Source organism: Mastigoproctus giganteus, chromosome 6 (assembly GCF_048544385.1).
Source record: "Mastigoproctus giganteus isolate SK-2022 chromosome 6, ASM4854438v1, whole genome shotgun sequence".
NCBI lineage: Eukaryota > Metazoa > Arthropoda > Arachnida > Uropygi > Thelyphonidae > Mastigoproctus > Mastigoproctus giganteus.
This window is the reverse complement of record NC_143580.1, coordinates 38,165,262-38,193,260: the sequence shown is the minus strand read 5'-3', so window position 1 is coordinate 38,193,260 and position 27,999 is coordinate 38,165,262. Positions and strand designations below refer to the sequence as shown.

Sequence of the window (27,999 nt, the reverse complement as noted above, 5' to 3'; positions counted from 1 at the left end):
CACCATGGAATGGCCTCCCCATTTACCGGACATGAACCCTGTGGAGCATCTTTGGGATGTTGTGGAAAGGTTTGTTCAAGTTTTGGATCCTCCACCCAGGAATGCGACGTAATTATGGATGGCAGTGCAGCAAGCATGGATGGAAATACCCGTGGAACGCTTTCGTGAACTAGTGGACTCAACGCCTCGCCATGTGACTGACCTTATCCGGGCGAAAGGTGGGCCTACCCGTTACTAGGTAGGTATCCCATGATTTCTGTCCACTTAGTGTACATAAGTAACACATACCTTCCAAGAATTTTGATTTATGAATGAAGAATTCTGTTTGACTCATTTTGACCCTTTCTCTTGTCTCACTGTTGTAAAAATGTAGCTTTTCTCTCTTTTTTTCTCAGGAAAAAAAAAAAAAACAGTGAGACTACTGCTTTGGCATTAAATTTAGGATTTTTAAAAATTCTGCAAATTTCTGTTTATTTCCGTTATTGAATAGGTAACATTATTTAGCTGATAAATTGCTGTCAGATGTGCTAGGCTACATTGCAGAAAATATGTGGAACACTCAAAGCAGCATATTTTGTTCTCTGTGTTCAATATATTTTATATATAAAAAATATATATATAAAATATATATAAAATATAATAATATATTATTTTTATTCCGTGTTGTGCAAAACAAATTAACAATGTTCAAATTAATATGGTACTTTAAGACTTACTATACATTTTTTCATTGCCATTAACAATGTTCTTCTGTATGATACAAGAGGAATATGATATGACATTCCATATATTATAAAATCTGGAAAAGTCAACATGTTTTGCTTGCTTTGTTTACTATTTATGATTTATGTAGATATGATTTTTTTAAAATTTCAAGTGGCAGGAAATGCAATATAATCAAACATTTTCAAAATATGTATAAGAATGTACAAAAAAAAAATACAAAAATGATGATTTCAAAGAGAAGGTCATATATGCTGATTATTTATTTTTATTGTTTATCTTAGAACATTATTTCCTCTGAGCTGTGCTAATTATGCAGGCATGCTGGATATATGTTTTCTGATGATGAAATAGCAAAAAAATATGTATGTAGAAGAACAGGTGGCACTATTAGTGAAACTGCACATAGAAATAAGCAGTAGTGATGGCTGTGAAAATTGTGCCACTGCTACAGATGGCAGTAATTAAAGTAATTACAAGCTGTATCCTGTTGTGGTGACTTTCCTTAAAAAAAAATTATGAAATCAAAATCAGCTTGCTCAGTGTCTATTATACAAAGTAGGTTGACTGTACAAATTATAATATTGGGAACAACCAGAAAGCATGTTGGATTCTTTGAAAAAATTTTTGGCACAATGTTAATAATGCCCCTTTATAGTAGGCTTAAAGACAAGAGTAGCATTAGTTGAGGCATATGATGCAAGAAAGCAAAGCTATCAGCAACAGATGGAAGTCTGTTCCAGCAAAAACTACCCACTGATTAAAGGCAAACTTCTGCACATCTATGTCTTTGCTCAATTTGAATCTGTACAATGCAAAGTACTGCATATGAATAGCAATAACCGAAGAGAAACGTACCACCTGTGTGGTACTACACTCAGGGAAGTGAAAAAGACCTGAGAGCAATTGTGCAGTCAAATATGAAGTTTGCTGAGCAGTGCAGACAGGTTGCCAGGGCAGGTCATGGAGTATTTTCAATAATATATAGGAATTCTGCTTGCAGGGACAAGGAGGTGATTATTCCTTTATACAAGGCAGTGGTGAAGCTACACCTAGAGTACTGTGTACAGGTCTGGAGGCCTCATTTTAGGAAAGATGTAGAGTTGCTAGAACAAGTACAAAGAAGGGCAACAAGATTGGTGAGGGGAACAAAGGGATGCTCTTACCAAGAAAGGCTTAAGTTCTGCAAACTGCAGCTCCAGGAGAGTAGGCACCTGTGAGGTGATGTGATTGAGGTGTATAAGGCCTTGAATGGGATGAGCAAGCTGTGAATGCTGTTGGGATTCTTCCTCTTGCTCAGATTAAAAACCTGAGGGGGCATTGATTCAAATTGAGGAAAGACAGTTGTAGAATCATTGTGTGGAAATTTGCCTTTAGCCAACGGGTAATTGATTGGTGGAACAGAATTCCATCTTTTGTTGTGGAAGTTGATAACCTAAATAAATTTAAGGCTGAGCTGGACAGGCATTTGGAATGAATGGAGGTGTGAAATGGGAGGGGGTTTTTTTTGCCTGATGCTGCATAAGCTTGCTTTCTTGTATCATGTCTCTACTAATGCTAATGCCTATAACATACTCCTACTCTCATTTTCCCTTTCCCAGTGTTTATGTCACACCAAACAGACTCAATATTGCGCTGTCCACCCGTGTCAATTGGATGCACTTCCTTAGATTCTGTTTCTTAACTAACAACATAACCCCTCCTCCCTTCCTACCCTTTCTGTACACATTGTACTCCCCAAATTCCAATTCTGCCTGCTTATATCTGTGTGATACCATGTCTCTGATATCCTAACAGTATCTGCCTTTGATATCTTCATCAGCACTTCAAACTCATCAATTTTATTTATTATACTTCTAGCATTAGTGTACATGCAAGTATACATGCACTTGTTCTTACTCTTAGCTATCCTAACACAGCCATGTATTTACTTGTTCCATAATGACTCCCAGCAGCCCTTGAAGCCTCCAGCAACTTGCTCTCTAGGCTGCTGCTCATTACAATAGAAGCAGTGCAAGAATCACTTTCGCCTCTGCTTGCTACTACCATTAATCTTTTAGTCTGTGAATCCCCCCCCCCACTCTAGCAGTTTTCCGACCCAACTAACTCTTCCTTGATAGCATCAGCAAATATTCTTCCACCCTTTCTACTTAAGTGTGTCCCATCCATATAGAAGCAGTCTATCCTGTTAGCAAAGGTATAAAAGGAAGTTACCATTTGGTGGTCGTTTAGGCTATCCTTGTCATCTAGTTAATACGTTTGCTGAAAAGGAGTTGCATGCCTTCCTCTGAAAGTGGGCAAATATTTGATGAACATATCTGCTGTTTAGAAATAAGTACAGAAAGGAAATACAAATCGAAATAGCATATATATATATATATATATATATATATATGATTTGCTGTTTTTGGATAAATATTTAACTATACTGATAGAATAGTGGCAGCTTCAGATAAGAGCATTTAAATAAAATATTATAAGGGGTGAGAAAAGCCAACTGCACACTCTTTCAAAGTTATCAAATTGAAAAGCACTGCCTCATGTTTAAATTAAGTTCATAATCCAAAAGAAGTTTTGAAAAGAGACAAATTAATGAATGCCTCAGGGAAAAGAACTTGGAATTTTAATAATTCCTCATAGCAATACTAAGTTTGTTTTGTTATTTGGTTTTTAGGAGCATTAGCAACTAAGGTCACATTGCCCCAGGAATATGCAGTGGTCATTCCCTTGACCGTTCCACGTCCTCCGTATTTGGTGGAGGATGGGCTCGAACCCCGGTCTAATCAAGAAGCGTGTGCTACGTACTGCTGCTCCTTCCCACCTGGCTACGGAGGCGCCTGCAATACTAATTGTGAGAGGATATTCAGCAAAGTGAAATAAAAAATGTACTTTAGACCTCTTTTTTGTGAAACTGTAAATGCTCTTGATAGCCATGTCTAGGCAGCATGTTGCTTTAACTCAGCATATCTGAAAAGGGCAAAATCTGTAGGATCATCCTTGCAGCAGGTATTGCCAGCTGCAAGGATAATTTACAGATTTACTTTTATTTATTTATTTTTTTTTTTAAACTGGAAATAAAATCAAATCCTCTCATGTATCTTCAACCACCAATATTCTCCAGCTGGTTATACAGTATATTCTACTTTCATTTCAATGTACTACAAATTAAAAGACAATTTTTGTTTAGTGTTTAACAGAACTGACTTTCAGTATCTGACTAGATGACTCCCATTCCATTCCAAAGTGGTATCTATGAGATACCAGTAAGAGATGTCTAATCTTTCCACAATGCTTTTACTTTGTCAGCTAAATGCAAACAGCTGATGAAAATACAGACTTCGTGTTGCATCTATCAGATGCCACGCATGAATGTCTGAGTTTCAGTTGGGTGTGGTTAGCAACCTTTAAAATTCTAAAAGAAACAATAAAAACGTTTTTATTGTTATTGGTTTCTCTCTTTAATTTTTGTTTGATATTTTTTAATTGTGTTTAGAAAAACAATTAATAGATCACTATTTTCAATTCAGTAAATAAGCTAAAAATAAATTTTTTATAATTAAAACAAAAAAGGTTACACAGACAGCATGAGAGTGTGCTTGTTATAGTTGAGGATGTGAGTGATTGAAGGTTAACAGACAATCCAAACAGAAATCCATAGATAGAAAAATCTTAGGTAAGATGCATAAGTTGTAAGTAAAATTTAATTTCAGGTCCAAAGCAGGAGGAAAGCAGATTTTAAAAAATCTGCCTATAATTACCAAATCTCCAGGCTTTTTAAAATATAAATGTGGCAGCTATTCAAAATATTAAAAATTATACCCTTTCATATTGCATTATTTATGCAGTATGAAATGGTTTATCAAGTAGAAATTAGAAGTCAAAATTAGGCAAAAGGCATGTTTCCTGCTGATGTTTTAGATCCAACTTTTGCTATCCACTTTGAAAATTGAAAGAGACCTGTTACATCAGTAAGATTACAATATTATTTATTATATTGGGATTGCCTTTTGGTAGGAAATAGGTATATGTCTTTTGTCTAATTTCTACTTCAGGGGCTCAATAAACCATTGAAAACTGAATAAGTAATGTGGATCAATTATGTAATTTTTAAAATTGAGTATTCTCGTGATGTAATGTCTTTCACACAGTGTGTTCATGGTTACTTTGGTGACAAATCAAAAAATTAATGAGCAGGAATAAACACTAGTAGGAGAAAAGCATTTATGGATATTGGTAAAAGCAAACTAATCATCACTTTCATATCATATAGAAGTCACCATAAGCTGTCTTTGTCTTGCACTTAAAATAAACAGCATTGATTCTTAAAGAGAATTATGTTACTATTTATCAATTGTTGTATAAAAAAAACTATAAATGTTATACTTTTTTTTTAATATTTATAATAGTTTACTGAACATTTAAAACAACTATAAATTTTCATTAGGATACAAGCCTATAAGTTCAGATGCATAGAAATCATAAGAATGCTATAAATTGGTGACACAATGAAATTCAAGTATAGTGAAAAATCTGAAGTTGTGATTTACAAATTTGGAAAGAAATCATAAATTTTAAATTGCTTCTTGCTTGATTTAGTCATGATTTACATTCATACATCATGTGTTTGAAATAATTAACTACTGCCTTTCCTTTGACACGATGCACTATTCTGGAGTCTCAAATTTCTGGCACTTCAGAACATTGTACACAAAAGTGGTTGAATTCTAAATAGAGTAATGCCAAATTGCTCTTTTAAAAACAAAAAAAAAAACAGAATCAGTATGGCTCTTGTGACTGCTGCACAATAACTTATCTGGTTGCATAGAATTAGTAGTGACAAATGGTGCAGGAAAGCAAGCTTATAAAGCATCAGGAAAAAAAAAAAAAAACCACCCACATCATCTGTCCATTCTCTCCAATAACTTGTCTAGTTCTTCTCCTTCAGTTTATTCAAATTACCCACTTTTACAACAAAGGTTGTAGGGCAGTTATATTGATGTTTGCCTTCACCTGCTGGCTGAAAGCAAACTTCTGTACATCTGTTCTACAACCGTCCTTCCTCATTAATTTGAATTTATGCCCTCCCATGTGTGTAGTCTAAGGAAGAAGGATGCCATCAGCACTGAGCTTGCTCAATCCATTCAAAGCCTTAAATACCTCAATCAGATCACTTTGCAGATGTTACAGTTTGCCGAACTGAAGAATTTCTTGGTATTACTACCCTTTTTGTTCCCCCTCACCATATTGTCACTAACCACTATGCCAACTTGCACTGATGAGTCAAAACATTATGACCAATGGGTCGTTATGCAAATTGAAGCAACTGCAGGTTAACTACGGTGTGTGAGCAGGTTGGGACACAGTATAAAAAACACCTGACACTGAACTCTGTTAATCAGTGTTACTCTTGTTCTTCAGATGGGAAAGGTAGCAGACTTAAGCGAGTTTGACAAAGGCCAAATTGTAATGGCCAGATGACTGGGTCAGAGCATATCCGAAATGGCATGGCTGGTGGGGGGGATCATGGTAAGCCGTGGCGAGATGTTGGATGACCACGGCTCATTGATGCTTGAGGTGAGCGAAGGCTCTCCCAGATGGTACGTGGCAACAGAAGGTGACTGTGGCACAATTTGCAGCTAATTGGAATGCTGGTGACGGGCGTAATGTGTCACAACACACAGTGGCACCTCCGTAGCCAGGTGGGCAGGAGCAGCAGTGCGTAGCACATGCTTCTTGATTAGACTGGGGTTCGAGTCCGTGCCCACCAAATACGGAGGATGCAGAAAGGTCAGGGAATGACCACCACATATCCCTGGAGCAATATGGCCTTAGTTGCTAATGCTCCTAAAAACCAAATAACAAACAAACAAACAAACAACACACAGTACATTGAACCCTGCTGAAAATGGGGCTGCGTAGCCGCATGGCGCTCTGAGGGCCCATGCTAACCATGGTTGACCGGCCACAGCGCCTACAATGGGCATGCGAGCCTTGAAACTGGACCTTGAATGATTGGAAGAAGGTTGCCTGGTCTGATGAATCACGTTTCCTGTTGCACCATGTGGATGACCAGGTACGTGTGCATCGTTTACTTGGGGGAAGTGATGGCGTCTGGATGCACCATGGGACGAAAACAAACTGGTAGCAGCAGTGTCATGCTTTGGGCAATGTTCTGCTGGGATACCCTGGGTCCAGTCATCCATGTGCTGGGCACTCTGATGTCTACCACCTACCTAAACATCATTACTGACCAGGTACACCCTTTCATGGCAACGGTCTTCCCCTCTGGTGGTGCTGTGTTTCAGCAGGATAATGCGCCATGCCACACCGCCCGGATTGTTTGAGACTGGTTCGCAGAACATGAGGAAGACTTCTAGGTATTGCCCTGGTCTCCGAATTCCCCAGACATCGGTCCCATCGAGCATCTGTGGTTTGTGTTGGAACATGAACTCCAATCTGCGGCATCTCAACCATGGACATTCCAGGAGTTAAAGGATCTGCTGGTTACGTGTTGGTACCAGATACCAGAAGACACATTTAGAAATCTTGTAGTATCCATGCCTCACCAGGTACGAGCTGTTTTGGCTGCACGTGGAAGACCAACATCATATTAGGTAGACGGTCATAATGTTTTGTCTCATTGGTGTATGTATCATGCAAGTTTAGACATTAAGCTTAGACAGTGTCATTAATATGTATGGTTAACAATAATGGGTCCAGCATTGAAACCTGGGGACTACACTAATAACATTAATCCGTGAAGAGCAGTGTCCATTAATAATCAGTCTGTCTTCTCCCACTCAACTATCCCTTTATCTATTGCAGTAACTTGCCTACTAATAATCATAGTCTGTTTGTTTCTTATACAGACTACAGCAGATAGAACACAATAATTACTCTTCCACTGACAATAGTTAGGGCATGAATATACCACAAATAAATTATATCAGATTAAGCATGTAATTAAGCAAGTACTGGCAGTCTAGTCTACAGAAGAACTGTTGAGAGAAAGCTGTTCTTGCTCTCCTTCAGCACAGGACATAGTCATCTTGTGCAATCTTTTCTGCTGGGCAGATAATCTTCTTTTTATGAGAACTATAATCCTTTTTTTAATTATTAGACATTTTAACAAAGTATTTATTTTAGACACAAATTTCTTTTATCTTTTACTGCTTTTAGCCATCTAATTGAGTTCTGCCCACTCGATGAGATACTTTCCAAATATAACCATGTGTCAGCCGTTTTTTTTACTAATTAAAATCATTGAACTTGTTTAAATTCATTTAAAATATATACCTAACACAAGCTATTTCAGTAATCGTCACATTTTAGTGAAATCTAAATTTCAGGAGGTGTTTAGAGAAGTCTCACGAGGTGTCCCCAGAGTTCTATCTTGGGGTCTCTTATATGTAGTACTAAAATCATCGCTTATGCCAACGATAATTACTATCTTAATTCATGGTTCATCTGGATCTGCTATCGAAAGTAATGCCAATGATGTCTTACAAAATTTATTTCAATGCACAGTGGATAATAAATTGAAATAAGTTCGTCTAAGACTAAAATGATGATCTTTGGATCACATTTAAACCCTCAACAACCTCCTTTAGTGAAGATTAATATTAACAGGATTCCACTTGTCTCTGAACTAAATTACTTGGGATTACAATCGACTCAAAGCTTAATTTTGTCTCTCATTTAAATAATGTAACAACAAAGATCAGAAGATTCACTGGTGCTATTGTAAAAATTTCTCGTTCAGACTGGGGACTTTCTAGACGTACCAGGCGCATTATAGCCTCAGTTGCTGATGCGCCAATAAACTCCAAACCAAACCAAATCTAGACGTACCATGAGAATTTATTATAACGCCACATTCCTTCCTATGGCTACTTATGCTGCAGGTTTATGGTTTCACAGGCTTAGAACTGTTAAATTTCGATTGAAGTTGGCTGCTATACAACGTACAATATTATGTATGTTAAGAACTTGTCGTACTGTTTCAACTTATGCACTACAGGTTCTTGCAGCTGTATTTGCCATTGGACCTTCACGTAGCTTACAGAGGTCTTTCTTATAGGTTAAAAAACCAACTATCAACTGAATTTATGGGTTTGGTTCTGAATATTCATTCGGATATTAAGCAAGAATGTAATCATTTGTGGAATGCCGACCGGGCTAGCCGGGTAGGTAAAGTGCCTGCCTGGCAACCCAAAGGTCGCGGGTTCAATTCCCGCCTCGGGCTGGATATCACGATGGTGCCGAACCAACCGACTGGTTGGATATCCTGGCCACGATACACGAAGGAAGCAAGAAAAATCTGGTTCCTTCGTGTATTGATCACATACACATATGAAATAAATAAATAAATTTGTGGAATGAAATGATAAATCTGTGGCAGACCTGCTGGGATACGTCATCTGTTGGATCTGTTACTAGGACTTTTTTTCCTGAGGTGACCTTTTGTGTAAAGCAGAAACCTGTTTGGTTCTCTTTAGACTTATATACATCCTTCCTCTTAACAGGACATGGATCTCTTAATGAAAAACTATGTCATTTTGGTCTTTCTAGGATGGAAGCTTGTCAATGCAGGGAAAATGAAAATTGGAGCCACATTTTATTTGAATGTCAGCTGTATAATGACTTTAGAGATGTTTTTCGTTTGTCAGTTTCTACACTCTCTCATGGGCATAAAACTTTGCTGGTGGGAGACAAGAATTCTTATGTTGCTCTTCAGCAACATAAGAATTCTGTTTCTGATGTTTTGCATCTGATGTTTTCACAAGAAGAATTTGTTATATGACTACGAATAATTTTACTCCTTTGGCTGGTGGAGCTACTCAATAGGAAGCAACATTCCCTAATTTTTTAAAATTATTATATATATTTTTTTTATTATTATTTTATTTTATTTATTTATTTTTATTTATTTTTTATTATTTATTTATTTTTATTTATTTTTTATTATTTATTTATTTTTATTTTATTTATTTATTTATTTATTTATTTATTTTTTTTAATTTTTTTTTCTCTCTCCTCTGGAGTGGGCCCCCAGAGGAATCTGGCCCACCTTTTGCCAACATCAGGTGGGTCAGAGTCTCGAATTGAGACAGTGCGAGCTCCATTGGGACTGGCCCATCTTCCCGTGGTGTGGAGGAGTACCCAGAATCATCTGGCCAGGTGACTGATGCTTCTGGGTAGCCAATGCACAAAATATACAAGAGAATGCCAGAATCTTTGCACTTCAGCCACAACAAAAGATCCTACACTTACCTCACTTTTAAACAATGAAACAAATGTCTCAAGCATTTATAACTTTCTCAAGATGATTAAAGTATATCACCTCCTTTATTTAGTTAGCTAAAAAAAAAAAAAAAAAATTTTACTTTCTGGTTCCTTTTTTCCATTTTCTCTATTTGAGAAGAAATGGCATGGATAATTATCATACGTATGGTGCACTATGGTCATAGTTGCCGATGTGCCCAATAAATCCTGAAACAAACAAACAAAATCTGGGTAGCCAAGCGGTCAGACACAACAACAGAACACATACATAATACACACAAACATACACTACTTATTTCTGGCCCTTCTACAGTGGTACTGTTCTTCACAGAGATACGAGGCGGAGATGAACTGATGTTCCAGGCGCCACCCATTACAAAAACACATGTCCACATACCTAACACTTATATTTATTTTATATGTATTTATTTTAATTATGCATTCCACGTATACCTTTCAACATAGCAGACTAATTTTCATAAGACTGAAATACTTTTGTCTTCTTTTTACCTTTTACTGTTTTATGATCTGGTTTTTGGCACAGCATTACCTTTGTTGCTGATGTACCAATAAAACTCAAACCAGCCAACAAAATTATTAAATTCCCAGCAGGAGTTTCTCCAACAGAATCTTATCCAGAAATGTCATGTTCTATGATCTGCTCCCACTCGCAACTGTGCTTTCAAATCATGTTTTTGTTTGTGGAATCCTTTTGCAAATCCAAAGCTTCCATAAAACCCTAGTAATAATTAATAATAAATTAAAAAGAGCAATACAAACTTTTAGTGATTGTGCCTTATTTACCCACCATTGAAGTTTCAGCAGGCACCAAAAGAGATTGTCTGGGTAATGGCACATTTTATATAAATAGCAGTATACTTTTCCTTCAAAATTTAAAGGAGAAATAATTATATTGCTATTAATGCAAAATTGCCATGCCACCATGTGCTGGTTTGTTGTTTGTTATTTGGTTTTTAGGAGCATTATCAACTAAGGCCATATTGCTCCAGGGATAGCGGTGGTCATTCTCTGACCTTTCCGCATCCTCCGTATTTGGTGGGCATGGGCTCGAACCCGGTCTAATCAAGAAGCGTGTGCTACGCACTGCTGCTCCTGCCCTACTGAGGCACCCCATGTGCTGGACCTGGTGGTATGTTTATTTTGTCACCAGTTACTTTCCTATACAATATAAAGTTGATGAATTTCATAGAGAGGTACATCCATACTGCTTTTTTTTTTTTTTTTTTTCGTTAAGACATATTTTTGGCACACCACTGCAGTATAACGGTGATGATATATGCGATTGACAGTAATTGTAAATGAAGCCTGAATTTAACTTTAATTTATCTCAAATTTAGCTTAAATTTTTAACCAGTCTTTATATAATATGACATGAATAGTTACCATACAACAATGACAACTCAATATAATAAAATAAATTCAGTATTTGTTCATTTAGTCTGGCTCTGGGGGTGAGATGTAGTAAGTGGAACAAACCCTGAACCATCACTAATTTCATAGTAAACTTAAGTTTACTCATAAGTACATACAAAATGGTGGCTATTACTCTGTCTCTTAATTAAATATTTAAATAAATATAGCCATAGCTCCTAAACTATATCAAAAAATTAAAATATAACTTCATTTTCTGTTTTTAGCTCCAGATAGCACTTGCAAGTAGTATTAGAGAACTTTCAGAAATACCTGAAACAGGAGAGTCTATAAGTGAAGTGGAAAATCTCTTAAAAGACCTAGAAAGGTTTAGAGATCAAACAGAGGTAAATATTTCAAGTAACTTAGGGATATTATTTTAATTTTAAAAAATTTATTTTTTTGTTTTAAAAATTCATAAAATCTTTTATTTACAGGGTTGTTAAAATTAAAGTATCCGTATGTAGAGGGCTCTGGAGCGAGTTCTAAGGCTCATACTGAAAAGAAATTTGGACAACAGGTATAATAAAGAATACGCTCACAATTTATTGGAAAAAAAAATTAGTTACAAAATTTGTCACTGTATGGTGCGTAACTATCTTAGTTATGATTATGCAAATAACTTACGTTATTTGCATAATCATAAGTTATTGCCACAGCGCCACTACTCAGCTGTACTGTACTGTATAAAAGCAAAGCAATCTCTTCAAAATCATACAGTAGATGTTTTCCTGTACTACAGTAGCATTGCCAACAGTGTTGCAGGAAAAGACACTATTAGTGAAGCTGTACTATCAGAACAGCAACAATGCAGCTGCGGCTATTAGAAATTCTGGCATCAGAAGCGCATAAGGCCCACGTGGACCTATGACTGTTTGTGCTGTCTGCAAAATGATTGCGAAATTTGAAGTGACAGGACATCTTGGTGTTCAACCAGGTAGAGGTCAAAAATGAGTGGACTCCTCTCATGTTGAAGATGTGGCTATGGCTTTCGTGGATTTATCAGGTCAATCTCCATGTGGTAGTGCAAGTGTGCCAGCTGTTTCTTGAAGTGGACATGCTGTTTTCCACTGTAAGGCTAGTAATGCATCAGGTGTTGCAATACTATCCTTACAAGATGCACATGCTACAGCAGCTAAAGCATGGTGATGCAGATATTTGTTTCACATACCACTTCAGTTTCTGGCACGAATGACAGTGGATATCACTTGGAACATCCTTTAGATGATGAAGCCCACTTCTGCTTAAATGGACAAGTGAATATGCACAACCCGTTGCATTTGGGCAACAGAAAACCCTCGAATTATCTAAGAGGTCTTGTTGCATTCTCCAAAAGTGACAGTGTGGTGTGGATCTGCGGCCACATTCATGATTGAGCCATATTTTTTTGAGCAGGTAACACCGACTGGGCCCCGCACCTGTTCCGTCACTGGACAGTGATATTACGAAATGTTGGGAAATTTCGCAATACCAGAGCTGCAACAACATGGGTGCCTTCAGGATACCATATTCATGCAAGATGGTGCGCCACCCCACATCCACCATTGTGTCCAAAGATTGTTAAGGCAACACTTTACAGACGAACGGGTCATCAACTGTTGTTTCCAGACATCTTGGCCACCCTGATCACTGGACCTCACCCCATGCGACTTCTGGTTGTGGGGTTTTTTGAAGAACCAGGTGTATCTGAAAGGATATCAAACTCTGGCAGATCTGAAGGACAGCATTAGACGTCATGTGCTGGCTATTCCAGTTGACATGTTATGTTCTGCTGTAGAAAATGCTGTTCTTCAAATGGAAACTGTTTTTGACCAAAATGGAGGACACATTGAACAATTGTAGTGCTGTTCAAGTGATTTGTATTGCCACAGTGCCATATAGTGACAAATTTTGTAACTAATTTTTTTTTTCCAATAAATGGTGAGCGCATTCTTTATTGTACCTGTTGTCCAAATTTCTCTTCAGTGGGAGCCTTAGAACTCGCTCCAGAGCCCTCTACATAGGGATACTTTAATTTTAACAACCCTGTACTTAGTAATAATTCTTAAGAATAGATAACCTATACACTCGGTAAATCACCACAAGATGCTCATACAAGTCTATTAAAAGTAATAGAATTTTTATTAAAATCAATAGAAAATTTCATACAATTTTTATGCATTGATGCAACAGAAGAAGCAGGCATGCCAATAGATGACAAAAATTATCGAGATAAAGCTAAACTAAAAAAAAAAAAAAAAAAAACATTATTATTATTTGATGATGAAAATTAAATTATTTTACTTAGAATGCAGAAGTTTACAGAACTCGCATCAATTTACTTTATGACAATTTGGTTACTTTTTATTATTATTATTTTATGGAAGGTTTTGAAGCTTATGCTACTGTAGTAATGGTTGATGATTAAAAAAAAATTGATGGTGGTGAATATTCTGGCCAAAGGCAGGTCCATAATCCTGGGGATTAAAACAGACTTTTCTCGTGGTTTTCTATTGCATAGATTTTGTATAAATTAAGAAACTTATGAGAATAAATTATTGATACACCTGTATCCGCTACAGGTTACAGAAGGGCTGGCATGTTTTTTTTTTTTTTTTTTAATGTAATATTATTAGTCTGTACACTACACTGGTAGTATGGATTTGTGCATAGGGTTAAGAAGCCAGAGGAAATTATTAACATAACTGTAAAGAAAATAAAAGAATAATAAATGGAGAGAAGCATACATTTTTCAGATTATGGGTTACTGCTGCAGGCTACATTGTTTTAATAGTGCAGATGATTTGAGAGATAGGATGTGCAGAAGAAATTTGTTTCCACAGTCATTAGATGTAAAAATAATAAATAAATGAGGCAAAGAAAATTCGCGTTTTTTTTTTTTTTTTTTTAATTTTTTTTTTTTGGAAAGTTACTGTAGTATTGGTATGCCAGTGCCTTAACATTCTTCATTTACTGTTCTTTATGACTTTGAATGAGTCATTTTCTTTAGGAATTATCTGTTGCTGTTATTTGGTTTTTAGGAGCATATTTCTCCGGGATATGCGGTGGTCATTCCCTGACCTTTCCGCATCCTCCGTATTTGGTGGTCACGGGCTTGAACCCCGGTCTAATCAAGAAGCATGTGCTACACACTGCTGCTCCTTCCCACCTGGCTACGGAGGCGCCGGAATTCTCTGTGAAGATTAAGTATAATTAATTAAACTATTTACAGCATGGTAAAATCTGTTATGATTTTGCAATATATTGTGGCACCTTACTGGAGACTTGATTATTTAAAAATTGGATTAAAACCTGTTGACAAAAAAAAAAAAAAAACATCTTTTCTTCTCTCTCATTTATTCTCTGTAGTTTCGCCCTTTGTCAGCCTTTTTTTCATTTTAAAGAAAACACTTATTCATATGTGTGTTCTTGAAAATTACAATTTAGTAAAATATTGATATTGTGAGAATTGTAGCAAAACTTCTATTTACAAATTGCTGAAAATATGCTAAAGCATTTAGTTGGATTCTTTTTAAATAACTTACTTCATTACTCTGCTTAGTACAATGCAGTTCAGAAGAAATCATCAAATGAATTTCAGAAGATTTCAAATTTTTTTGATGAATCTTCTGAATTTCATTTGATGATTTCTTCTGAATATTAGGAAAGCTTTTGATACTGTGGCACATGGAAGGCTACTGTACAAATTTGAGCAGTATGCCTTTAAGGGCAAGTTACTACAATGATTAAAAGGATGGTTGAGTGGGAGAAGACAGAGAGTGGTTATCAATGGACACTGCTTTTCGTGGACTAATGTTATTAGTGGAGTCCCAAAGGGTTTGGTGTTGGGCCCATTGTTGTTGTCTGTATTTATCAATGATATTGTTGAAGGTATATTGGGGTTAATGTCTAAGTTTGCAGATGATACCAAGGTTGGCAGTGTTGTTGATGACAATAATGATAGTATACTACTGCAATGGGATCTGGAAAAGTTGAGCAAATGGGCTGAGAGGTGGCAACTGAAGTTTAACATTGGCAAATGCAATGTACTGCATATGGGTAGCAATAACCCCAGAGTAACCTACCAACTATGTAGAACTACACTCAGAGTAGTGGAGAATGAAAAGGACCTGGGGGTAATTGTGCAGTCAGGTATGAAGTTTTTTTGAGCAGTGCAGACAGGCAGCAACAGTAGCTCATGGTGTCTTGTCAATGATATACAGGAATTTTGCTAGCAGGGATAAGGAGGTGATTGTCCCCTTGTATATGACATTGGTTCTGGCTACACCTTGAGTACTATATACTGGTCTGGAAGCCTCATTTTAGGAAATATGTAGAGCTGCTGGAATGAGTACAGAGAAAGTCTGCAAATTGCAGCTTCTAGAGACTACGCTGTTTGTTTGTTTAGGGATTTATTAGGCGCATCGGCAACTATGGTGATCTAATTGAGGTGTATAAGGCCTTGAATGGTTTGAGCAAGCTCAGTGTTGATAGGATTCTTCCTCTTGCTCGGCTTACTCACCTGAGGGGACATAAATTCAAATTTTAGGAAAGACAATTGTAGAATAGATGTATGGAAATTTTCCTTTAGCTAGCAGGTGGTTGATAGTTGGAACAAACTTCCATCTGTTGTAGTGGAGGTCAACAGCTTAAATAAGTTCAAGGCAGAACTAGACAAACATTTGGCATGAATGGATGGGTGAAATGGGAAGTTTTTTTTTGTTAGGCTGATGCTATATATGCTTGGTTTCTTAAATCATATGCAAGGAAACAAGCTTTCTTGCATGCAAATGCTAAATTGGGTAGCTTCAATTTTTTTCAGGTGTTTCTTAATATGTGAGTTATACTTTCAGGATTGATTCAGGCCCTTAAAAAATTTTTTAAAATTCATATAAACATGCATGTACCCTTTCTGTATTGTTATGGAGCAGTGATATTTGAATTTTCAATGGTACAAATTAATTACCATTGAAATTTACTGAATAATAAAATAAATAATAAATAACAATAAGTATACATTTATTATTTTTTACCATTGAAAATTCCAAAGTCATTTTTTAAAATTCAAACTGCCATAGCTCCAATAACCATTTAGAATCCGACATGTTTATAGGGTTTATTTTCATTGTGTTCAGGTCCTGAAAATATAGCCCATATATTACAAAACATGTATACAAAGAATAACCAAGAAAGTTCTAGGCCTAACATGGAAAATGTATTTAACTAAATGTTACATAGCTAGCAAATAAAAACATTACTTTTTAGAATTTTGACCAATGTTTTAAAAGTGTGTGCACGTGTGCTTGTGTTTTTAATGGTAATTATAATTGTGAAGTGTGCTGATATTTGAGAAATAGTGCTAAATAAGCAGTGGTAAATTTTTGCAAAAGAAAAACCTGACACCAACAGACATAGTGATAGTTTTTGTGTGGCACAGCTTCATAATATGCCACAGTTAAGAAATGGACACATGAATTTAAAATGGGCAGATATAAACAATCATGACTGAGGAACTGGTTACTGAAATTCATGATACAGTGATGTCTGATCAACAGGTCACTCTCCAAAAACAGTGCTTGTTATTTGGTTTTTAGGAGCATTAGCAACTAAGGCCATATTGCCCTGGGGATATGCGGTGGTCATTCCCTGACCTTTCCACATCCTCTGTATTTGGTGGTCATGGGCTCGAATCCCGGTCTAATCAAGAAGCATGTGCTGTGCACTGCTACTCCTGCCCACCTGGCTACAGAAGTGCCAAAAACAGTGCAGTCCATATTAACCGAGTAATGACAGAGAAACAGTTGCAAGCAAAATGAGTTGCATAAATTTTGACACCTGACTAGAAATGAATGAAATTTAAATTTTCTGAGACACTTATAACAAAGTTTAATAGGGGTCCTGACTCTTTTTCTAGGCAATTTGTTACTATGAGTGACACTTGGGTTCATCACTTCAATCTGGAGAAAAAAGAACAATTAGAACATTAAGAGCTTAATAGATCTCCTCCTCCTAAAAGTTTCTTGTTTAAGTAACCAAGTGCCAAAAAGGTGAAGGAATATTATCGACTGACTATTTGGAGCATGGACAGACATCGTGCAGCTGTAATGCAAGTTTAGTCCAGAAACTGCATATTGAAATTAAAGGGCAGAGGAAGATAAAGTTGTATTGCAGTGTGTTGTTCCATGAGGACAATGCACCAGTTCAGAAATCTGATGTTGCTATGGCTTCTATTCATGAAACCATATTTGAAATCATCGATCATTCCACTATTCACCAGACCTGGCAGCCAGTGACTTTTTATGGGTTTTTTTTTCCCTCAATTAAAGGCTGATTTTTGTAGACAACAATTTTAGAGCAACTTATGTTAGCACCGTAAATGAATGGTTTCAGGGCCTTAATATTTTTTTTTTTTTTTTTTTTTTTTTTGAAGGAATAAAATGCTACAGTACCATTTTATACAGTGGGAAATATGCATTACACTTTCATAGGACTGTGTTGAGAAATAAAATTTTTTTCATTGTTGGTAACTGCTTCTGTATTAGGATTTAAACTTTTTGGCCACTCCTTGTATGCATATATAAATTTCAGTAGCCTTAGCAATTAAAATTAGGAATTTTATCTTAATTTACTACTTTTTCCTATAATAATTTATTTTATATATACCTTAATTGACAGTTTGAAAACAAGGAAGAGTGACAAAAAATTAACTAATTTGTTATGTTATACAAACTGATCTACAAGTTCTTGGAAGGAAACTAAACTGTTAACTAACCTAAAATTAAACTGTTACACTTAAAACTATTTCACAATTTCTATTTTAAGTGAATTTTCTATAATTTAGGATGATTTAGACAAAGCAGATATGTTGAGAGATGAAGGAGAAAAATTGATTTCTGCTAATAATTACGCTGTGGATTCCATTGCTCCAAAATGCATTGAGCTGGAAAGAATGGTTGCTGATATTCGACAACAAGTAGCTTTTCGGATAGAAATTCTGAAGAAGAACAGAGATTTGCAAGAGAGAATAGACAAAGTAAGTGAACTTTCTTTATCAAGGCATAAACATTACTAGATAAATCCAAAGTTATGATTCATATTTCATTTTCCTTTGGAGAAAGAGGTTAAGATCTATTATGAACTTTATGTAATAAAGAGGCAAGTAGCAGCCAGTAGTACTTACTTTAATTGTAATGCATCATAACACCATTCCATTATAATTTCCAAAAAAAAAAAAAAAAATTTTAAAACACGTTTTCCAAAATAGTATGGTTGATTATTATCCTTTATAGATCTGAGCACATTTGTATTTAATAGTGATGTCTGAATGTCAGAACCAATGAGAACTGGTGTGTAATGCTTTTATGTTAGTAGGTTAGTCGTCTTACTTGTTTCATGTTGTTGGCAGCTGTTGTCATAATATGCAAGCCTGTGATAAAATTTAAACCAAAAACATTGTAAATAATGACTGACCTTGTGAACATGATAGAAAGATATATTAATAAAGGAGCAGGGATTTTTATTTTGATGCAAGCATTGAAATAATAAGATAATAAAGGCTATTCTGCATTATGCTTTTTTTTCTGTCTTGCTGCCTTGTCAACACTCTGTTCCCTCCAGCAATAGTGACAGGCTTGAGTTATGCTTGCTTTAAAAATTATATTATTGTCCATGAGTCAATCTAAAATTACTAATATTATTTTAAAGTAAAAAGTTACATCACCAAAAGCAGAAACTCAAAAGCCACTTGACAGCTGTTATAGGACTAAGTGCCTCTTGTCACACTGCAGGTAGTCTTTTATTAGCAATCTTTTGTTGAATAATGAATTTTCATTTTGTGTCCAGAAGGATAAAGAGTATAAGTTCACAGGTATGACAAGGCAGTACTATCTTTTGAATTCTAATTTTACACACTCTGATCCCACCCCTTCCCTTAAATTCCTTTTCTTTGTGCATTATGGCAACAGCTGCCAGCACCATGAAAAAGTAAGATTGGTTATGCCCATTATAATATATCTTTCTGATGTGCTGGACCATATTGGGGTACGAGGTTACTACCACGTTCGTCAAGATTTTAGCAGCTCAGGCAAGCACTAAGTTTTCATTTATATTTAGTCATTTTATTGACTTAATTGTTATACTAAATTATTTTCTACAAGTAGTTTTATAGTTCTAGCCAAGCTGGTATTACACTCATGAAACTACACTCAGGGAAGTGGAGAATTAAAAAGACCTGGGGGTAATTGTGCAGTCAGCTACGAAGTTCTCTGAGTAGTGCAGATGGGTTGCCAGAGCAGGTCATGGAGTTTTGTCAATGATATATAGGAATTTTGCTAGCAGAGACAAGGAGGTGATTATCCCTTTGTATAAGGGATAATCACCTCAAGATCAGGCCACACCTTGAGTACTGTACACAGGACTGGAGGCCTCATTTTAGGAAGGATGTAGAGTTTCTAGAACGAGTACAGAGAAGGGCAACAAGATTGGTGAAAGGAACAAAGGGGTGCACTTATGAAGAAAGGCTTAAGTTCTGCAAGTTGCAGCATCTGGAGACTAGGCACCTCCGAGGTGATCTGATTGAGGTGTATAAGGCCTTGAATGGTTTGAGCAAGCTCGATGCTGACAGGATACTTCTGCTTGCTCAGACTAAGAACCCGAGGGGGCATAGATTCAAATTGAGGAAAGACAGTTGTAGAATAGATGTGCAGAAATTTCTCTTTAGCCAACAAGTAGTTGATTGCTGGAGCAGACTTCCATCTGTTGTTGTGGAAGTTGATAGCTTAAATAAATTTAAGGCTGAACTACACAAACATTTGGAGTGACCGAATGGGTGAAATGGGAAGGGTTTTTTTTTTTTTTTTTTGGCTGATGCTGTATAAGCTTGCTTTCTTGCATCATATGCCTCAACTAATGCTGATGCTAAAAGCCTCCATAAGTACTTACTCTGCTTCAAACTAAAGAGGATCTATCTAAATTTCATTTCTCTTCATGTCTTCCTTAACAGGCATATTCTTTGCCACTCACTCTTCTACTTTATTATATGATATTTCATTGTTTCCCATTTATTTTTTATTTGATTATTTTGCCTTTTCCTCTTCCTTTCTTTCTCTTTCTCCTATGACAACTTGGATTATGCCTTTTGTACTCATATATGTATTTATTTTCCTTCTCATTTAAAAGTATTTCTTGACCTGCATCAAAAGATCAAATTCAGACATTCAGGTTTAAAAAGCAGTCAGTGGTCAGAATGCTTAAATTTTCTATTCGGATAATAACTTTAATATTTTTCCTTGGAATATCTCATCTTACTAAATGGAACTAAATGGACAGTTTTTCTGTTTGTTTATTTGCATTAAACGGCATCTGTAACTGAATTGCATTCACAGATCACTTTGTTAGTCTGAATATTATTTTTTACTGTAAATTTTACAGTCTGTATAAAAGCACTGTATTAAATTATTTTATTATTTTTGTTTTAATTTTTAAAATTTTATTTTAATTTATATAATTATTATTTTTACATATATTTTTTATATTATTTTTATACATATAGCCATGTATGGTAACCTATGTAAGGCAGCTTCAGAACGCCATGGCACTGATGATAAAGAACTCTTAAATGGCCAGAAGTGTATAAGGTTGTGTTTGTGCAGTGTGTGTGTGTTGTTTAGTTATTTCTGGCCACTTTGTTACCAGAAAAGTGGTCACCTGGAAAGCCTGCCCAGTGTCCGTCTACACTGCAGGGAGGTGGGCCACAACTATGTATGTGCCGTAGCCCACCTTTACAATAGGAGAAATCCCACACAAGCAAGCCTGTGCCAGCAATAATCTTGCCTCAGAGCCAGTCCAAGGCCAGCAGCAATGGTGGAGAGAAGGTCCAGAAAGGATTCATTAGAGTTGTCACTCAGCAGCAGACAGCAGTGTAGATTTGTAGTCCAAATTCATTTATAATGAAAATTATTTTTGTACAATTGTATTGAATTGAGAAATAAAACTTACATGCTAATTGAAATAGAAAACTTAATTGCTAATTTTAGCTGTAAATATATTGGCAGGCCAACAAGTGGTGTACTCGTGGGGTAAGTCTGTTAGCAAGTCAGCAGATTGAAAAGTATTCTTCTCCATCCTTTGCAGAATCAGCCTTACATGAACTTGATGACTTTCTTAAAAGCTCTAGTGAATTCCGCCTCAGTGATCCCCGTGAGTTCCATGCTATCTTTAAGAATGCCATCACACCAGAATCTAGGGCATTAGTACAGCAAGTAGGTAACTTCATAGAAGTTTTGAATAATCATTTATAATGTCATCAGTAGAAATTGAATATATAATAATATTTATGTTTAATGATTAGAAATTATCTATATGTTTATTTTTAAAAGCTAAGAATATTATGCCTAATGAGTATCTTTTTATGTAAAAAAAAAGATAATCAGATCAAAACTTTGAGATACTGTAGTCTAATCATTTAAAAATGCACAAAAAGTTCCACATGGCTGACTGTCATAATAATTATCAATTAAATAATGAAAATATCAAACTATATGATATTTTTATTATTTAACAATTGCAACAGACAAGTTGAACTAAACTTACTTGTTTAAACTTATGGCTTGTATATTAGCTTAACTTATTTCTTTCTTTATTTCAAAATTCAAAAATACACCAGTTTTGTGTGCATGTGTTAAAAGTCAGTGTACATCATGCATGCACATTAACTTCCGGCAGAATTCCCCTATTCAGGGCCTGTCAAGACCTTTAAATGTCCAGATATCAAGAAGAAAATGCTATGCTATAGAACAGGGATGGCCAACAAGTCGATTGCGATCTACTAGTCGATCGTGGATTTAATTTCAGTCGATCACAACAAATTTTAACTATACAGTCATTCCTCGATTTGTGCACCTTGTGCAATGTAATTTTTGAGATGGTAGATCACGGCAAATTTTGAAGGAAAAAAGTAGATCACATCACAAATTAAGTAGGCCACTCCTGCTATAGAAAATGCTACATGAAAAGGCCCTATTAAAAGTGTTCACTTTGATATCCTTAAGAGCTAGAACTTTTGCTTCTAACTTCCACTTTTACTCAGCCCCTTGATGTAGGCACCTGTACGTGGTGAGGGACCTCCCAGTGATGCTGCTGGTCTTCCAGATTAGCAGTACTGGGATCTAATGCCCATACCTTGGTTCCAGGGTTACATTGTTGGAATCCGGCGTGTGTAGCCATGCGCCACGACCCGTGGAAACTTGGAAATGGGGATCCTGGTGGTTGAGGGGCCCAGCCTTAATACACCACTTCAGCCGCTGCTTCAACAAGACGGGTGGTCCCCAACCAGTCCAACTGGGATCAGTCTGCGGGTGGTTCTTACTGCTAGGGTCAACTGTGTTCCAATAAGTCTCCCTCCCTCCCTTTGGTCCTGGGAAGTGATCAAGGTTTATTGGAAACGTGGGTATGGTGCTCCTAAGTGAACTTGGCATCCCATTCATGTACACAGTACCTGCTAGTTCACGAGTGGGCGTCCCCTCATAGGGATCCATGGTGGGTGAGGTACTTAGGGCATCGGAAATTTTTATCTTACTCTTATGAGTAATTTAAATCCTACTTCTTCTGGGGCCCCAATAAGGCCCCTGCCTAATCGATCATCAGATGATAATGACCCCAATTCTGTTAGAAGAGCCAGAACTGAGGAGAAAACACCATCTGTGACACCTCTTTTCCTCATTCTCCATTCCACCAGAGAGCAGTCAATTGGGAAAATGTCACCTTTCTTTATCCAGAAAGGATTCAAGGGGATGGCAGGTTCACCTAAATCTGTAAAACCACTGCGTTCTGGAGATATTTTAGTTCAAGCATCAAATACAGAGCATGCTGAAAAAATTGTGAAAGCCACATCTATAGGGGGAATACATCATCATCGAAGTTCGATCAAGGCAGAGTACTTAAACTGCCCAGCGAGGATTTACATTCCAAACCCACTGAGGTGTTTTCTGAAGAAGAGATCTGCTCTGAATTAAAAGAACAAGGAGTGACAGCTGTCAAGCGAATATCCATGCAAAAGGATGGGAATCTCGTCCCTACCCAAGTTCTCATCCTTACATTTAACACCCCACGGCCTGGAAGTTCGATCAAGGCAGGGTACTTAAACTGCCCAGCAAGGATTTACATTCCAAACCCACTGAGGTGTTTTAAATGTCAAAAGTACAGCCACTCACAAACAGCTTGTCATGGTAACGCTGCCTGTGCTCGATGTGGTGCTAAAGTTCATGAGAGCAAGGAATGTCTAGCTGCTAAGCCTAGTTGTACTAACTGCCAAGGAGAGCACCCTGCATACTCTCGAGCATGCCAGCGGTGGAAGGACGAAAAGGAGATTCAAAAATTAAAAACGGAGCTGAACATCTCCTATCCAGAGGCCAGAAAACGCATCCAACCAATAAATAGCAGGAAGCTTTCATACGCCCAGAAAGTTTCTGGTAAGAGTACCACCGAGACCCAAACTGATATGACTGTTCCCCCAAGGGATTCTTTTGCTCGCTATTTATTGAGTTCAATAAAGCCCACCAAAAAACGCAGTCAGCTGCCACTCCAATATCGGTACCTCCCAGTACTTCAGCATTACCAACAGCGAGCACTAAATTAACATCACAGGAAAGTGAGATGCCCACTTCAGAGCAAGAAATAATGGATGTCGAAACCGAGGAGGTACACGATGAGTCAATCTTGGAACTCTTTGGGGAGGAAGAAATGGACACAGGACAGCATCCATACTTCCCCAGGAAAGATAAATCCAAGACTGACAAAATTAAGTCCTCAGCACCTCAGAAGCTGCTTGATGGACCCACCAAGTCCAAATAATGACTAAATTCCTACAGTGGAATTGCCATGGATTCTGGCAAAATATTGATGACATCAAGGTGCTCCTGCAAAAGCACAAACCAGCTTGCTTTTGCATACAGGAAACTTATTTAAAGGCAAATGATGACCCCACCATGCATAACATTACCATCATTTGTAAGAATAGAATTGTGGATGGTCCTGCTCATGGAGGAGTTGAAATCCTCGTCGGCAACCACATCCCATTTCAGCCTTTGCAGCTTACAACTAGCATTGAGGCTGTAGCAATTCGCCTTACAGTGGGGTTCTTATTAACTGTCTGCACTGTTTATTTGCCACCTGGGATTGACATCCCCCAAAAAGACCTTGATGATCTTATCATCAAGGTCTTTTTGGGGGATGCATTTGGGGGAAGGCAAATGCATTATCCTGCATTTGCCTTACCCTTGTTTAATTCTTGGGGATTTCAATGGACATAACACTCTGTGGGGTAGTGCTAACATCAATGGAAGGGGAAGAGTCATAGAGCATATGCTCACTGACAATGCCCTCTCTCTACTAAATGTGGGAACAAACACCTTCTTCCACATGCCTACCCGTACATTCTCTGCCATTGATCTTTCTATCTGCTCCCCTTCTCTTCTTCCTTCACTTATTTGGGAGGTGGAAGAAAACCCATATGGAAGCGATCACTTCCCCGTGATAACCACCCTAACTAGTGGTAGACCGTGTCAGCCATTTAGTTTACCGCGGTGGAAGATCGATCAGGCTGACTGGAATGCCTTTCAACATCTGACAAATCTTGACATCACTAGTCAGTCAGTCAGAGGCCAATAAATGATACAGTCATGTATGTCACAGAAACGATTGTCCAAGCAGCTGCAATTGCAATCCCAAAATCATCCAGCCAGTTCCCACTATTTCCCAAACCTTGGTGGAATTTAGAATGCACAAAACAAAGCCTGGGGGATATTCTGCCGATATCCCATGACTGAAAATTTAATATCATTTAAACATGCACATGCGAAAGCACATTATGTACGACGTCAAAGCCAAAGGAAATCTTGGATCCATTTTATATCGTCCATAACTCAGGCTGCTAGCTCAAAAATAAGATTCAGAAAATGAAGAGAAAATATCCACCATGTCCTTCAGTGATCCTCGAGCACAATGGATGTCCAATTACAGATCGAACTGCAGTTGCAAATACTCTATTTGCAATGACATCTTTCCCCGCAGAGTTTTTGTCCTTGAAAAAGAAAAGTGAGAAAAATCCATTGAACTTCTATTCCAAAGGGCTTGAACCAAATAACAAGTCCTTTCACAGGAAGAGTTAAATGCAGCGCTCTTTCTCACACATGCAAGTACTGTGGGACCCAATGACATCCACTACGAAATGTCAAAACACCTCTCACCACAATCGAAGGATCACCTTTTGATTTTGTCTAACAGAATTTTTCTTAACAAATAATTTCCGGATTTCCGGTGAAAGGCTGTCATTCTTGCTTTCCCAAAACCAGGAAAGGATCCTAGAAATCCAAGTAACTATCATCCTATCGCTCTGACAGGCTGTTTGTGGAAAGTTCTGGAAAGAATGGTTAATACACACCTTGTATGGTATTTGGAAATAAATAGTCAGCTTTCCAGGACTCAGTGTGGCTTCCTAAGAAATAGATGCACTCTGTATCATTTAATCCGATTGGAAATGTGCATTCGTGATGCTTTTATTAAATCCAAGCATCTGGTAGCAGTTTTCTTTGATATTGAAAAACCGTACGACACAGCCTGGTGATTTGGAATATTACAAGACCTCTATAACTGTGGTCTCAGGGGTAACCTCCCTCACTTTATTAAAAAGTTTCTTTCAAATCGCCAATTTCAAGTCCATTTAGGATCCACCCTCTCGCGAATCTTTCTCAGGAAGAGCTAGTCCTGCAAAGGCCCATTCTAAGTGTCACACTTTTTGCAATCAAAATAAACTCTATCACAGAAGAACTTCCACCCACGGTTAAAAATGCCCTCTACGTTGACGATTTTACTATATTTTGTCATTCATGCAATATGAAGGTCATTCATGCAATATTGAAAGGCAACTTCAGAAAACCATTGATCATTTTACAGCTTGGTCTTTGGCTAATGGGTTCAGATTTTCATCACAGAAGACTGTGTACACTTCTGTCACAAATGCAATCTCCATCCTGACCCAGAATTAAGGCTTGGGCAAAACAACATCCCAGTTGTAGCAGAATTCAAATTCCTTGGACTTATTTTCGACAAGAAGCTGACATTTCTACTACATATTCGTCAGCTTAGGACAAGGTGTGTTAAAGGGCTTAATATCCTTTGTGCCCTTTCCTCAACTTCATGGGGTGCAGATCGTACCACCCTTCTTTGTATCTACCGAGCACTTGTCCGTTCCAAACTTGATTATGGGTCTCAGGTTTATGGTTCTGCTAGAGATAGTGTACTTCGGTGGTTAGATCCAATCCACCATCAGGTCATCCGGACAGCTGCTGGAGCATTTTGCACATCTCCTGTCCAAAGTCTTTATGTTGAAGCAAATGAACCATTTCTGTCTCTTCGACGTAAGCAGTTGTCCTTACAGTATGCCTTTAAATTGAAATCCCTGCCCGATCATCCTATGTGGGCATCCGTTTTTGAGCCACATTGGGAAAACCTCTACAATACCCGTCGGACTGCCAACAAACCTTTTGGTATCCGGATCCAAGTGCTGTTTAATGAACTAGACATGAGAGTAGACAACATTGCCCAGTCACTGATGCAATTCCTTCCACCCTGGCATGCCTATTTTCCAACTTGTGACTTCTCCCTTAAGATCTGGGAGAAGGCTACTATGCTCTCATCTGTCTACCAACAACTCTTTTCATCACATAGAGAGCAGTATTCTGACTTCCTGCCAGTCTATACAGATGGCTCGAAATCAGAATGTCATGTGGGATCTGCTGTTGCGTTTCCTCACAAAACTTTATCCAATAAGATTCCACAAGAAACTAGTATTTATACTGCAGAGTTGCGTGCAATAGAAACAGCCCTAAATCACATTAAAAATAGCGATTACCAAAGGTATATGATTTATAGTGATTCATTGAGCATGTTACAGGCTCTAGCATCGATGAGGTATAACCCTCATCCTATCCTGTCCCGGATCCGGCAGATTCTTTTTTCTCTCGTGGAATTAGAATGTGACATTTGCTTTTGCTGGATCCCAAGCCACATTGGGATCCGGGGAAATGAATTAGCTGATACCGCTGCCAAATCAGCCATTTCCCTGGATAATCGTTGCCTGTCAGTCCCCTTTTCAGACTACAGGCAAATAATACGCTCTAAATTACATTCCCAATGGCAAGATTCTTGGCACGGACAGGCCACAAATAAACTACATCACATTAAGCCTGTAATTACGCAATGGCAGTCCAGTCTATGCAGGGTTCGAAGAGAGGAAGTTGTTCTTGCTCGGCTCCGCATAGGTCATAGCTATCTAACACATTCCTATTTGCTGAGGGCGGATGGCCCACCTATGTGTGAGATATGTAGCGCTATTTTAACCATCCGTCATCTTTTTATAGAATGTCCTTTTTTTATAGAAGCACGACACTTGTGTTTTACTGCTTTTAATAATCTGACTGAACCATTTACACTCAGTCAGATTATAGGTGACAGAGACAACATGTCTCTGTCACCTATAATCTGAATTTTTACACTCTATTAATTTATATACAAAGATTTAAGTTT

The 27,999-nt window shown here is 37.3% G+C and overlaps 1 protein-coding gene across 1 annotated transcript in view; it reads left to right on the top strand.

Annotated features, from left to right (window-relative positions):
* The window catches only part of LOC150084175 (guanine nucleotide exchange factor DBS-like), a 619,625-nt gene that overhangs the window by 391,043 nt on the left and 200,583 nt on the right, over positions 1–27,999 (top strand). The window contains exons 10-12 of the mRNA XM_090376145.1: positions 11,667–11,786; positions 18,260–18,451; positions 21,471–21,677. Coding sequence (XP_090232271.1) covers positions 11,667–11,786; positions 18,260–18,451; positions 21,471–21,677 — 519 coding nt within the window. The remainder of the gene's footprint in view (positions 1–11,666; positions 11,787–18,259; positions 18,452–21,470; positions 21,678–27,999) is intronic.